The 13459-nt window shown below is 41.4% G+C and overlaps 3 protein-coding genes across 5 annotated transcripts; all 3 read left to right on the top strand.

The window, feature by feature from the left end:
- LOC115754083 (putative U-box domain-containing protein 42) lies at positions 1-3781 on the top strand. Its single transcript, XM_030693003.2, has 4 exons — positions 1-138; positions 375-1529; positions 1645-1951; positions 2073-3781. The coding sequence occupies exons 1-4, from the start codon at positions 133-135 to the stop codon at positions 3665-3667; spliced, it is 3063 nt and encodes a 1020-aa protein (XP_030548863.1). The 5' UTR covers positions 1-132; the 3' UTR covers positions 3668-3781.
- Positions 3782-4396: 615 nt separating this feature from the next.
- LOC115752519 lies at positions 4397-6519 on the top strand. The gene is made up of 5 exons (XM_030690739.2): positions 4397-4641; positions 4860-5491; positions 5620-5728; positions 5818-6138; positions 6240-6519. Exons 1-5 carry the CDS (start codon positions 4489-4491, stop codon positions 6255-6257), a joined length of 1233 nt encoding a protein of 410 aa, XP_030546599.1. The 5' UTR covers positions 4397-4488; the 3' UTR covers positions 6258-6519.
- Positions 6520-7639: 1120 nt separating this feature from the next.
- LOC115752661 (WPP domain-interacting tail-anchored protein 2) lies at positions 7640-13459 on the top strand. Of its 3 annotated transcripts, none has more exons than XM_030690945.2 (5): positions 7640-7893; positions 10014-10547; positions 10670-11799; positions 12188-12369; positions 13166-13459. In XM_030690945.2, the coding sequence occupies exons 2-4, from the start codon at positions 10043-10045 to the stop codon at positions 12305-12307; spliced, it is 1755 nt and encodes a 584-aa protein (XP_030546805.1). In that variant the 5' UTR covers positions 7640-7893; positions 10014-10042; the 3' UTR covers positions 12308-12369; positions 13166-13459. The 3 variants fall into 3 exon arrangements, with proteins under 3 accessions (XP_030546805.1, XP_048135059.1, XP_030546795.1); XM_048279102.1 differs by having other exon boundaries at positions 7641-7988; positions 13178-13459; XM_030690935.2 differs by having other exon boundaries at positions 7642-7893; positions 13178-13459.

Here is a 13459-nt window from a genome sequence, read left to right on the forward strand (position 1 = left end):
CCATTCTATCAGAAGCAACCTTCTTCGTCGCGCAGAATTCGACTTTTGACTTATGAGTTGAAGTTGCAGACAGACCATCTCCAAGGTTGGATGTAACACTGGGAAGCCATCGAAAAGAGAAAGACTAATTCGATGTCGGTAGGAGAATTGTCCCTCGTTCCGTATCCGCTTTCGTCCTTTGTCCCATATTATTGTCGAGAGATGTAGTACAGATAGTTTGGTAAAGATGTTCAATTTCGTTCGTGACAATAGCTGAAGGTTTAGTTCATGTACAGTTGCTGATAAGAAGACTTTAGCATGATGATGTTCGTATTTATCATCTGTGTTTTTTGCTGATCTTGGCAACAATTGCAACTATTCTATTGCTCTTGCAGTTGAAAACAGACGATTCTCTAGCGGCAGATCTTGCTGAGTCCTTACTTCAATCTACTTCCGAGGTCACGGAGTCTTTACTATCCATCGAGATTGAACGGGAGAGCTTCACCGCGATCGCTTGCTACTTATACCGAGCTACTTTTGCCGTCATGGAGTTGCAGGCGAGTGAAAATGCTCCGCCGAACGCGCTACCGATTGTACAATCCATTTCGAAGAAGATCGATTTTGCCAAGGGTTTGGTCTGCAGGTGCCAAAGGGACACAAACCCGATCAAGGATCATGAGCTGAGAAGCGTCATAGTTCAGTTAGAGAGCGTTATAAATCATATTGGGGAAGACTTGAGCATGATACCTGCTTCGACATATGGGGACCAAGATTTCGCGGCGCTGGCCGTGAAGTCGCTGTCGTTGGAAATGAAGAAAGCACAGCTTGAAGTAGGTGATCAATCGGACGCACAACTTCCTAAAGAGGCTGTGACTATGGAAAGGCAGAGCAAACGAGTATCGTCTGAAACAGACTTATATTCTATTGACACTGCAGCTTTGGTGGATAATTCGCGGTTCTTGAGCGGATTGCAATTCGTTGAGTTCCTTCAAAGCACGAGCACGAGCGGCAGCCACATGAAGCAGAGGAGTGCGAGTTGGGCATCGATAACATCAAGCCAAGTTGCTGAGGCTATCGAGCCAATATATGGGACCTTCTTCTGTCCACTGACAAAGAAGATCATGGAAGACCCAGTAACAATAGAAAGCGGAGTGACCTACGAAAGAGGCGCAATTGATGAGTGGCTTAAGAAGCACGAAAACACGGAACAAATATGTTGTCCGGTGACTGGGAAAAAGCTGGTTTCTCAAGTCCTAAGCGCTAATTTTTCCTTGAAGACCACAATAGAAGAATGGAAGGAGAGGAACGAAGCAGCGAGAATCAAAGTGGCACGTGCTGCGCTTTCTTTAGCGAGTTCGCCGGAAATGGTTCTCGAAGCTTTAAAAGACGTCCAAAGCATCTGCCAGCACAGAAGCTACAACAAGATTCAAGTTCGTAATATTGGAATGATCCCGTTGCTGGCCAAGTTCATGGAGTACAAGGATAGAAATGTGAGATGTATGGCGTTGGACATACTGAGACAATTGGCGGAGGAAGATGAAGATAACAAGGTTTGATCTTTTCTTAATCACTAACTTCTCTATGCAACTCTATAGTTTGCGTTCCAAGATGTTATGGCCTATGACACTTCTGTGCAAATAGTCATTATCGGTGTTATAAACACAGGAAATGATCGCCAGAGTAGTAGATATGGCGGTTCTGATCAACTTGCTTTCTAGCAGTCACCAACCCACGAGACATTCGGCATTGCAATTTCTGCTGGAGCTTTCCGAATCTCAGTCCCTATGCGAGAGCATTGGGTCTGCTACTGGTGCCATTTTGATCCTGATCACGAATAAGTACAACTCGCTTGATGCTTTCGCTTGTGAGAAAGCCAGCGAAATCTTAAGGAATCTGGAGAGGCATCCGAGTAATATAAAGATCATGGCCGAAAACGGATATGTGGAACCACTTCTGGAACATCTGATCGAAGGTACATCACTCAGAACCATACTATAGGAACTTTTAACAAACCACTCGCTAGTACCTCATTCAGAGGTTTTGACAGGTTGGTAAACTTTGAAAGTTTTGCCTCATTGTCTTTGGAAATGTAGGTAGTGAAGAACTGAAACTGGAAATGGCGAGCTATCTTGAGGAAATTTTTCTTGGCTATGACAGCCAAAACTATGTGGCGGTAAGAGCCGCTCCGTCGCTTATCTCAATGGTGCAGAGCGGACATGGATTGATCAGGAGGGCAGCTTTTAAGGCTCTAGCTAGGATCTCTTCTTACCATCCAAACAGCAAACTGCTCGTGGAGGCAGGAATTTTGCAGATCATGATCGAAGAAATGTTTAATCGCCAAATTACCGATGAAACGATGAACTCGAGGGTGGAAGCGGCCTCAATAATCACCAACATAGTTGACTCGGGGCTGGATTTGGAGAAACTTCAGGTGAACGTGCATGGACACACTATGGCCTCAGATTACATCGTCTATAACCTTATCAGCATGATGACGAACTCTACGCCAGATGAGCTCAACATCAACCTTGTGAAGATTCTGTTGTGCCTGACCAAGTCTCCTAAATCAACAGCTACAATTGTTTCTGTTGTCAAAGAGACTGAAGCGAGCTATGTTCTGATTGAACTTATCAATAACCCGCATGAAGAATTCGTGGTCGTTGCAATCCAGCTTCTCATAATTTTATCATCATATATGGGCCATACACTTTGCGAAAGACTCTGCAAAACTAGAGGTTTGCCTGAGAACCTGATCCGGAGCCCGAATGAACTGAATCATGTGACAGAGAAGCAATCAATTTCAGCAAAATTTCTTGCCAAGCTACCCCACAAGAACGTGACACTTAATCTAGCCCTTTTGCATAAGGGCTTGATTGCCGATGTTCTACAAAGAATCAATCGAATGCAAGTAAGCAGCACAAGGACAGGTAGGTACGCAATCGCATACTTAGAAGGCCTAGTGGGCATTCTAGTTAGGTTCACCACAACATTGTATGAACCTCAGCTATTGGTTCTTGCAAGAAACTACAACTTCACCTCTGTATTCACAGAGCTGCTCATGAGAACATCAAGCGATGAAGTGCAGAGGTTATCGGCTATTGGATTGGAGAATCTGTCGGCAGAATCTGCGCATCTATCAAAGCCCCCTGAAATCAAGAAAACCAAAATAAGGAAGCTATTTCACTTGCCAAAGTATCTATCCTTTAATTCCTCAAAAAAGAAAAAGTTGTCAATGTGTCCAGTACACCGAGGGGCTTGTTCTTCACAGAGTACATTCTGCCTCATCGAGGCAAATGCAGTGGAGAGGCTCTTAACATGCTTGGAACATGAAAACGTCGAGGTAGTCGAAGCTGCACTGTCTGCTCTGTGTACCTTGTTAGATGACAAAGTCGATGTCGACAAGAGCGTGGACATGTTAAGTAGTGCCAATACCATACAGCATGTGCTGAATGTGGTCAAGGATCATAGGCATGAAGGACTGAGGCAGAAGTCATTTTGGGTCATCGAGAAGTTCTTGAGCAAAGGAGGCAACACTTCAGCTTCGTACATCTCTCAAGATAGGTTGCTGCCCTCGACCTTGGTCAGTGCCTTCCATCACGGAGATGTTACCACCAGGCAGATGGCGGAGAGGATCTTGAGGCATTTGAACAAGATGCCATATTGCACTACTTCGTTTTATACTATGTAATACGTAGTTTATGATAAGATGGTTATGTACTCAAATCGAGCTTCTAGGTCTTGAAAATTCATAACTAGCGGGCGTGGAAGCGACCTTTTCCCCTTGTGCCACGAGAAATATCTGCATGGACTTGAAAAGATGTTAAGAGAAGAATAATGGAGAAAGACACCTAAATTTGACAGTTTCCTATTTACGTCACGACCTGAACTTGTATAATGGTTTTAATATCTTAATAAGTAAGCTTTGGTGGCCAAACAGAACCACCTATCTTGATAAACAAGCATTTCCTAAGAACGAAATCAATCCAGATTGGCGACTCTTGACCAATTCTAATTACTGCCTTTAAATGCAAATATTAAACGGACTGGTTCATCGAATTCTTTTTCGTTGACCTTCTCTCTGACATAAACAAGCAAAAATTTGTACATTTTTCAAACTGCGCAGGCTAGGTTCTAGGGACGCTTAATCTAACCGATGTCAGTATGATCTTGAGGAATAATGAGCAATTCACAGATCACGAACTGCTCTGAAAATCAGGTTCCTGTGAGCAGAACTTCATTGATATATGAGACAAAACCCTGTCAATTCTTCTATTGAAAGCCTGAATGAGGAGAGAGAATATGACCAAATAGGTAGGCCATTGACGCAGACGTGACCGGCTGGATACTAATTACAATTATATATCAACCTTGAGAAGTTTCCATCTGCCATGCGAAGTCCAGCCTGACAATGCAATACGCAAGCTTCGATTTGAACAAAGCTCATAGACAACAACGCATAGATCATTTAAATCAAATCTCTGACTTTGGACACGAATAGCAGAGGAAAAAATGGCATCTTTCTCCATGGAGGATTTTGCTGGAAATGGAGCGCTAAAAGAGTTGCTACCCAAGTTAGTCGAAGAAGGTTGGGACGATGTCCCGACCTTGAAGCTCATGAACTTAGAGGACATGGATGCAGTTTCAATGACTCAACAGCAAAAGGTTGGTTGTGATTTATGATTCCTAGGATCACAAGATACCTTAACCAGACTAGATAATTTTCTGTGCGAAGAGATCAATCATATTCTGTCATATGAAAGACGTTTGAAGTTAACTGCTCTCTTACCGGAGTGGGAATATGCGCATCATCTCCATTTCTATGCAGTGTAAATGCCACACCAACCTGATAAATTGAAAAAGCCTCTCTACTGATTTATTAGGATGCGCTGGGGATCAGATCCTACCTGCACGACCGTGCATTGTTGCAGTATGGAGACCGGCTCGAGGCCTCTGGAAGATCCCTGCCTGAGCTTTTGAACCTGAGCACCGGCGACCTTTCTTCACAGTTCCGGATGAAGAGAGGCCACAAAGCCCGGTTTTTGGACAGGACAAGCCCCTGTGCAGACCCTCTGCCTAAATCCTATGAGGTTTCAGCACAAGGAGGATCTCGTGCTGACGCGCCTTCCAGGACCAATAGCTTGTACCAAAGTCCTTCGTCGGCAAACTTTAGGAAGATGAGCGTGACAAGGTTATCCATGAAAAGTAGTACTAGTACCAATGATAGGTTTCTGGAGAAGTCGCTGTCAGATCTTAGGATCAAGGACGGTCACATCTTTAAAGGGATTGTTGCGGCAGGGCCTGCTGAGCCTCGAGCCTGTGGCTGCATGAGTGCTCCTCCTGTAACCAATCAGATTGCTCCATACTCTGCCATCGAGAACATCTCGGTCCAGAAATTAACGCCAGAGCATAAGATTGCGATGGAGCCCCTTGTGAAGACTAGAACGCCTCCGATGAAGGCCTCGGAGCTCTGGCGAGACAAGCCAGCCGTCTTCGTCTGCATCAGACGGCCGGGGTGAGTTCTTCCATTTAAGGGTTGCTGCGCAATATTTGCGATTGTCATCATCGATACCACGAATTGTAAAGCATCTATGCTTGTACTGATACTGCTTTCTGCTTCACATTTTATGAATGGCAATACAGGTGCATCATGTGCAGAGCCGAAGCCTACCAACTCTATTTGAAAAAGCCCATCTTCGATGCTCTCGGGGTCCAACTATTTGCAGTCCTTCACGAACACATAGAATCGGAGGTCATTCACCGATCACTCTCTTATTCTCTTTTTTCTCCTCATCCTTTTGTCATATGTTCTCCCTGGTAAAAGAAATTCCAATACAACAGGTTAAAAATTTCTGGCCCCGGTACTGGGGTGGCGTCGTGCTCTACGATCGCGGGATGGAGTTTTTCAAAGCGCTTGGCGGTGGGAAGCTGCTCAAGGACAAGTTCATGTCGGGGTTCCTTCTCAACCCGACAGCGATAGCTAACTACAAGCGTGCAAAAGCAACGGGGGTCAAGCAGAATTTAAAAGGAGAAGGTGAGATAAAAGGCGGGCTCTTTATAGTTGGGAGTGGCAAGAGTGGGATTGCTTATCAGTTCATCGAGAGGAACTTTGGTGATTGGGCTCCTCTAGCCGAAGTCGTCGAGATCTGTAGTAAATTGCAGGTGAGCATATACAGATTTCTCTCTCGTTTATAATGCAGTCGCTCACTTCTTCAATGCAAGTGACTTCTCTTTTACTGACTGTGCATCTCTTTTGGCTGCAGAATCAATATCAAATTTGAGGGGAGCCTTCACATGAATATCAATGAAGTCCTGTCTTCTGTAACAAAATTTCGGTCTTCTGTTGCTGTGAATTCTGCAGACTATAGAGACAGTTTTGCTGCTAGGAACAGCATAGACCCAAAAGCTGTGAGTATTCACTGGTTTCATTAGTTCCTTCGTCAATGAGACTTTGGGGTTGTAGCTTTGGCCTGAATGAAACGACTGGCATTTCTGAGAGTTCTTGCCTTGCTAACGATAAACTCGGTTCGATTCCTGTTCTAATCCTCAAACTCCACTACCAAAATTAGTCTGCGACATTCAAGTCATGTGGGACAGCATGATCTACCCTTTAGAGAGCTCATGGGCTGCCTCACCAGATCTTGATGAGAAAACGACTCTCGATTTTCGACCAATCTGTTGTCTTTTTTGCGCATAAATGGAGAAGTCACAATCATAATATTTGCAATAAAGGAAACATGGCACGGAAAAGATGAGAATGGGGTCCCAAGTTTCTTGTGTGATCTCCTAGGAAGCTCTGCTCCATCTTCTGTTTCTCGGATCATTCACACGGAATGGTTTACTGGTCTAGGTCGGACACCATAAAATATTTACGAGAAACCACCAACGAGGTGTAGCTTGAAATGGTCAGTTTGGGAAAGCCAAGGGTCATAAATCCATTGATCCAAAATGATGCCACCCATATATAGATCTCCACTGTCAGAAAGCACTATCTCCTGTCCGTCCCACATGCAAATCTAACGGAAAGTTTTAATCAGCGAAGCTTGGTTTATTTTTCGAAAAATGAATAATTTAAAATATAATTTTTTTCTTTTAAAAAAATAACTGATTATATTTTTTTACAAAAATAAATGAATAAATAAATATCGTTCAAGAAAATATTTAGATATAGATTATTAACGATGATGTAAAATATTTCTTATTGACTGATTAATCCAGGCAATACAAACAGACGTATTTTGAAGAAGATATATTTTAAATCATTTATTTTTTTATGAAATAAAGAGAATCGGAGAAAGACAAGCATTTTCATGTATACCATGGCTGTCAATTGGGTTCAAAACACTAGAGTGGAGTATGGTAGAGATTTTGTGAATAACGATGGACTTAAGTAATTAAATTAAGTTCAACGCAAAAGTCAATTTCAATTTCAGTGTGAGTAGCCAACTATAATCTAATTCTGAAATTTAAAATCAGGATGATAGAGAGGCGCGTGAATCTCAATGATAAGATAACTCATGTTTGCTTTTTTGTTTTCTCCATTGAAGGTTCGATCTTGATGTAATTATTGAGTTTCGAGAGACATGGGTGTGGCTTTGTGTCATCTGTCAATGTTACTTTCTTGTCAAAAAAGACAATGATTGGTACATGGAGCGAGGTCTGGCCCAACACGCACCGCACAACATTCTTTAACATTTGATTAATGCGCTAAATGATATGAAAACCACACCACTTCGGCGGTTGTCGTGGCTTCCGTTTGTTGACTTACCAGCTGCCTTCTCTCTTTTCTCTTTTTGGGTCACCCTCCAGCTCCTTCAATTCCCCAGATTCACACAGTCCCCTCCAGCCAATCTTGGTCGAGCAATTTTGTTTCTTGCTGATACTCCCGTAGACCCTTCTGGATTCTCTCCTAGCCAGGTAATTATCATCCTCTGCGCTCGATTATGATTTTGTATGGTTGTGTGGTTTTGGTTTGCGAAAATGCTACTCGTGGGTTGGTGAATAGTGCCCAGATGAACTCCAGTTTCCTTTGGTTAGTGAGTTGAAAGAGCTACTTTTGCGCCGATTCTTGCATTTTCGTCCAATGAGTGCGTTTGCCACGATTCTTGTTCTGAATTTGGCAACTATGGAGACACCGAAGACTTGGGAACTTAGTTGATAGTTGTTTGTTAGAGGATTGAGTTGTTTGCTGTGAATTTATCCAGCACCGTCTGAATAGCAGTGTTAGTAGACTGCATATTCTAGAAATGTCAAGTGTCAGATTAAGCAGATTAAAGTTAAATCTCCAATTTTCAATTCTAGGTAGCGCTCCTCCACGGCTCTGTTTTGATTATGAAAGTTGGGAGTGGTGCACGAGTGTTCGCTGGTGATTGGTTTTTTCCTTGAGGTGGGGGGCCTGTTCTTTAATGAATGGAGGTTTGCCTGTGTCAATTTTGGTCAATGCACAGAAAAATCGTAGCTTTCCTTCAGCCCATCAAAATGACTTACAGAGTCCTACCATCAGGAGGCTTAGCTCTCCTTACATCAGAGAAAAGCCAATCTAAAAGGAAGATGGGGGTGAAGTCACCCAAGCACTAGGACACATCCTCATCCTAAGTGGGTAGCTACCCGACTTGCACTCATTTCCACATCTTTATACAAGAGAAATAGACAATTGACAAAAGCTTTCCAAATTGGTTCACTTTCTCGACACATCAGCAGTTTCCCGATTCCTATTCTCTGGTGCACTCCTATGTCTTTGACACTGCCTTAGCATCAGACTTGATAACCACTTTCTTCCTGTTACTTTCTTGGCCAACCTCAAACCTTCAAGCACAGCTAAAACCTCAGACCTGCTCTCTCGAACACAATGCCAATCACTGCATCTGTATGTTGATTTTGAAGGGCTCAATCACAGTTTATTTTAATAGTATCTGCGGAAGTAGGTTCTCAGGTGCTACTCTTCTTACTACTATCCCCAGCATTTGTGTTTTCTCTGTGGACTATTAACTTCCTTTGTCAACAAGCAAAACTCCTGCCAAGTAGTATTAAACTTAGTAAGCACCCTTTCAGGATTAGGTTTTACACTTTGAAACACTAAATGACTAAATGACATCTCTCTTTCCATATCAACCAACATGCCGTACCTATCTTGGCAATGAATTCTTCTATCATAGACTTCCTCGAAACTTTTGATCTATATTCCCAAGCAGGCATTTATCAAAAGTTGAGATTTCCTTCCTTTTTATTGTCGTACCTAAGCAACCAAAGTAAGCATATTGCACCTAGTCACACGGCAACATCATATGCTCAGGAGTCTCTTCCAATCCACACCTCTGACAAGCACTAAAAGAACTAATTCTTCTTTTTAAAAGGTTGCTGCCAGATGCCAAGGCATTAGCACAAAGCTTCCATACAAGTACTTTAATTTTACGTGGACAATCAATGTGCCAGATCGCCTTCCATACTTTTTTATCAGTCAAAATCAGAACTAGAACGTCTTGTTCCCTGTTCTTATATCTCATTCATGGAAGAGATGGTATAAGACTAAATGTTCAATTCTTTCCAGTACAATCGTGGCTGTTGAGTGAAGGGTGAAAGGAGGCAGCGAAATATTTATCTTCACTCTCTCTCTGTAGTAGTTGCTGAGAGGATTTGACTTCCTGTAGTAGATATGCATTAAAAAATCGTGGATAAGGTTAACTGCTCTTTGAATGCTCCTTATAATACGAAAATTGGGTTGAATTCTTTGTACCGGCGTTTATTCATCTGTTCATGGATAGCGTAAGTGATGACTGGTTTTTTGAAGTCAATTTGCCGTCTCTCTGGTCATAATTTCTATGCTGTTCAGTCTCATATGACATATCGATAAGGGTATTCTCAACATTAGCAGGTCAGCTAAGAGTATTAGGTTTGCTTTCTAAGGTTGCTGCATTCTGTGCTTGATTTATTTAGGTCTCTGATTCTTTATTGCTTTGTAGAGTATACTCATCAAGAGAGAATCCAAGCAAACAATAATATAGGAGCTAAGAGATTTTTTTCTCCCTTTGCTTGTGCAGGTTGCTGAGCTTCAGATTAAGCTGTCGTTATGGATGACCTGGCAGTCAGTGATATTAATTTGGATCTAGATGCAATTTCTATATCCGGGGGTGGTCAGGAGCTAGAAAATGCTATCAAATTTTTGACAAAAGTCGACATGGACTTGGCATGTTCGTCAGAGAAGTTACTAAATTTACACTTTCTTCTGATGCATTTACTTGCATTAAATGATGAACTTGACCCAAGGGCAGTGGATAATGGCTACTTCAAAGAAGATTTTCTTGAGAAAGCATTGAGATATGATTTGTTAATTGGCATTCTAGATTCCGAGGTAAGAGAGGTGGACATTTTCTTGGCTACTTTACCAGCAGAAATTGATGATGCCGATCATGAAATATCTTCATGCAGACATTTCCAAGAAGTATATACTCTTATGGATGAGAAGTTGCATAAATGTCAAGAATCTCTGAAGCAGTCTCAGGAGCAGGCTTTAGAGGTTAAGAGGCACATAGCCAACTTTCAGAAGGACTTTGCGGCTGTCGAATCTGAGAAAAGTAAGTGATCACCCATCTACTTATTTGTTGAAAATTTTGATGATCCAATAAATTCCAAGATGAATTCCTTCTTATAAATTCCACGATAAATTCATGTTTACTCCTGAGCTATACTTTTGCAGGCGAAAAGGACAAGGTTTTGGATCTGTCTGACAAAAATCAACTCTTCAATCTAAGTTTCAGATCAAGAACAAAAGAGTTACCCAGATATGTCTCAAGGATGCTAGAGAAATCTCTTGCTAAGGAGCTCGCTCTCGAGAAGAAATTGTTGGAATCCAGACAGAATGAAGAGGATCTGAAACGGAAACTGCATTATACAGAACAGGTGGCTCTTCACATGGAAGAAGCGGCAGAAGTTGTGTGGGGAAGGTTTCTAGAAGCAGAAAATGCTTCGGAGATACTGATGGGTATATCCAAGGAGCTGGTAGGAAAGTATCAAGTCATTCAATTTAACCTTAACAGCTCAGTACAACGTGAAGCAGAGTTGATATCTAAAATTGAGAATGTAGTGGAACAACTGAAAGCTAAGGATATCATCGTGCAAGAGCTTGAGAGCGTAAATGCTGATTATGTCACAAAATGCTCTGAGGTTGTAAATTTGAAGGACAAAGTGAAGGTACTTGAGGAGCAGCTCAAAGAAACGAGGTTCCATCTGAAGGAAGCAAACACTTCATGGGAAGCAAGTCAACATCAAATCAATGAGATGGAACATCTAATCGAGACACTTAAAGAAGGTATTGAAGCAGCCGAAAGCAGGGTGGATGCTGTGGAAGGTAAGGTGACAGAGTTAACTGACTCGAACTTGGAACTCACTGAGGAGTTAAATTTTCTTAAGGGTAGCGTTAATAGTAAAACTGAGAAGGTTAGTGTACTTGAGAAGCAGTTGAGGGAATTAGAGTTACAATTACAGCATGCGAGGGCATCCTCAGAAGCAAGTCAAGAGCAGCAGAACATGTTGTATTCTGCTATTTGGGATATGGAAACTCTAATTGAAGATTTGAAATCGAAGGTCTCAAAAGCAGAAGGCAAGACTGATAGCGTGGAAGAGCAATGTATTGAACTATCTGAGGCCAATTTCGAACTTAAGAAAGAAGTCAGCCTGCTCAGGGCTAAATTAAGACACTTGGAGATGTCACTGGATGATGCCAATAGCTCCAAAGTTGCCATTGCTGATGAAGTCAATCTAAGAACTAAAATCATGATGGATACGGTCATGCAACTAGCCTTTGAGAGAGAGCGGATCCAGAAGCAGGTATCAGGGATTCTTTTTTCCTTCCTTGTGCTCTTATTTGTTTCAAATAAGAGCAGAAGTTTGGGATAAAGGTGATGTTGATGTGCTCTTATTTGTTTCATACTTGCACGCCAGTAGTTGTAAGCTGCCATGCCATGCCCTGGGATGCAATCTCACATGACGTCATGAAAAATCAATGTGCAATTGTTTGTAATTCTTTCGTGAAGTTCAATATCATTGTATGTCTTCAAGTAAGTTTTTCTCTGGTGAGCAGATTCATTTGATTTATTGCTTCCATTTTTGTGGATAGAAAGGACTGGCCAACAAGATGCATGTAGTTGAGTTACTCTAGTTCTGTGAAATTGAAATTACTATCACAACTTAATTCATCGTTCGGTTTTATTGGCAGCTATACTTTTTGACAAAGGATGACACGATGTTGGTTGGGAAGTTAAAGAAAGTGAGTGAAGAATCATTTAATTCAATATCCCGTAATAAGGATTTCGATGAAAGAGAGCCTCCATTATAGCGGTTCAACAGCTGGTGCTTGTGATGATACATCTCAGAGACAGGAGTACCATTTCATATCAGGTACTCTACCTGATACTTCTAGTCAAATTTTGAAGTGAGTTGTTAAGCATAATGTTGATCAGGTATTACATACTCAAAAGTACAAGGCTCTGATCACATATTGAAGGTGATGGAGACATTCACTGACGAGAGCAAATGCTGAATGTTTGAACGATGGAATTTTCCGACTGTATTTAGTAGCAAGCGTAATTCAAACTGAAATGATCTTATCATGATTATCTCCCTTTTACAGCTAAACTATTTGAATGATTAACAAGACTGAGGTGAATCAGTGGAAATTGCTTTCATTCTTTTCTGTTAATTTTGCTTCAATCTCTTTCTTTGTTCACTTGACAGGTTTATACTTACAACAGTTGGTGAGAGGGTATTGTATTTATGAAAACCTGAGCATGATGTTTCTTTTCTTTTGGCTATTCATATTGTAAATGTCTTTCTATCAGGTCTTTTGTAACAGTTGAAGTTGGTTATGATTGTTTACTGTACTTATGAGGATGGTTTTGATGTTTTTTTTTTTTTTTTTGGTAAGGAAGGATGGTTTTGATGTTCATATCACTTAGGACAATGAACCAACGGAAAATGTCATTATGATTAACAACAATCTATGCATAAACATATTTGTTGATCTTTAACCTGTTCCGTTAACTCATTTTCATAGGCAATATAAATGACAAAAATTAGGAAACTATTTCTAAATTGTCTCTGCAAAACAGAAGGAGCTTAATTTAAGAGACTTAACAATGCTTTCTGCCTTCTCCCTCTTTATGGCGGATATGATCTGTCATTTATACCTTGTCGGTTACATTTTCAGTGAGGTGGATGATCCATTCAGGGATGCGTGTTGAGGTGGCTGCAAAGTTTGGTTTTCCATCTTGGCAGACACCTGTAAATACAATGAAGATGCAAGGCATTCCAGGTCGATGTACATTGTCATGGAATTTTTTTTTTTTTTGGGGTCAAATCATGCTTGGTATTTGTTCTGTATATGTTCAAAAGAAGCTAATTTCCAGGTCCATGATGTTCAATTGTTGATTTATTCAAGAGGGCATGTCTTTAGTTCAGATGTGCTGCTCAGGGCGATCGATCTTTCAAA

The sequence above is a fragment of the Rhodamnia argentea genome, chromosome 5 (genome assembly GCF_020921035.1).
Source record: "Rhodamnia argentea isolate NSW1041297 chromosome 5, ASM2092103v1, whole genome shotgun sequence".
Taxonomy (NCBI): Eukaryota; Viridiplantae; Streptophyta; class Magnoliopsida; order Myrtales; family Myrtaceae; genus Rhodamnia; species Rhodamnia argentea.

Coding starts and splice junctions, on each gene's coding strand:
- LOC115754083 (XM_030693003.2), top strand. Junction 1,530..1,644: donor AGGAAGATGAAGATAACAAG/GTTTGATCTTTT, acceptor TTATAAACACAG/GAAATGATCGCCAGAGTAGT. Junction 1,952..2,072: donor TCTGGAACATCTGATCGAAG/GTACATCACTCA, acceptor TTGGAAATGTAG/GTAGTGAAGAACTGAAACTG.
- LOC115752519 (XM_030690739.2), top strand. CDS start 4,489: ATGGCATCTTTCTCCATGGAGGATTTTGCTGGAAATGGAGCGCTAAAA. Junction 4,642..4,859: donor CAATGACTCAACAGCAAAAG/GTTGGTTGTGAT, acceptor CTGATTTATTAG/GATGCGCTGGGGATCAGATC. Junction 5,729..5,817: donor ACGAACACATAGAATCGGAG/GTCATTCACCGA, acceptor CCAATACAACAG/GTTAAAAATTTCTGGCCCCG.
- LOC115752661 (XM_030690945.2), top strand. CDS start 10,043: ATGGATGACCTGGCAGTCAGTGATATTAATTTGGATCTAGATGCAATT. Junction 10,548..10,669: donor GGCTGTCGAATCTGAGAAAA/GTAAGTGATCAC, acceptor ATACTTTTGCAG/GCGAAAAGGACAAGGTTTTG. Junction 11,800..12,187: donor GAGAGCGGATCCAGAAGCAG/GTATCAGGGATT, acceptor TTTTATTGGCAG/CTATACTTTTTGACAAAGGA.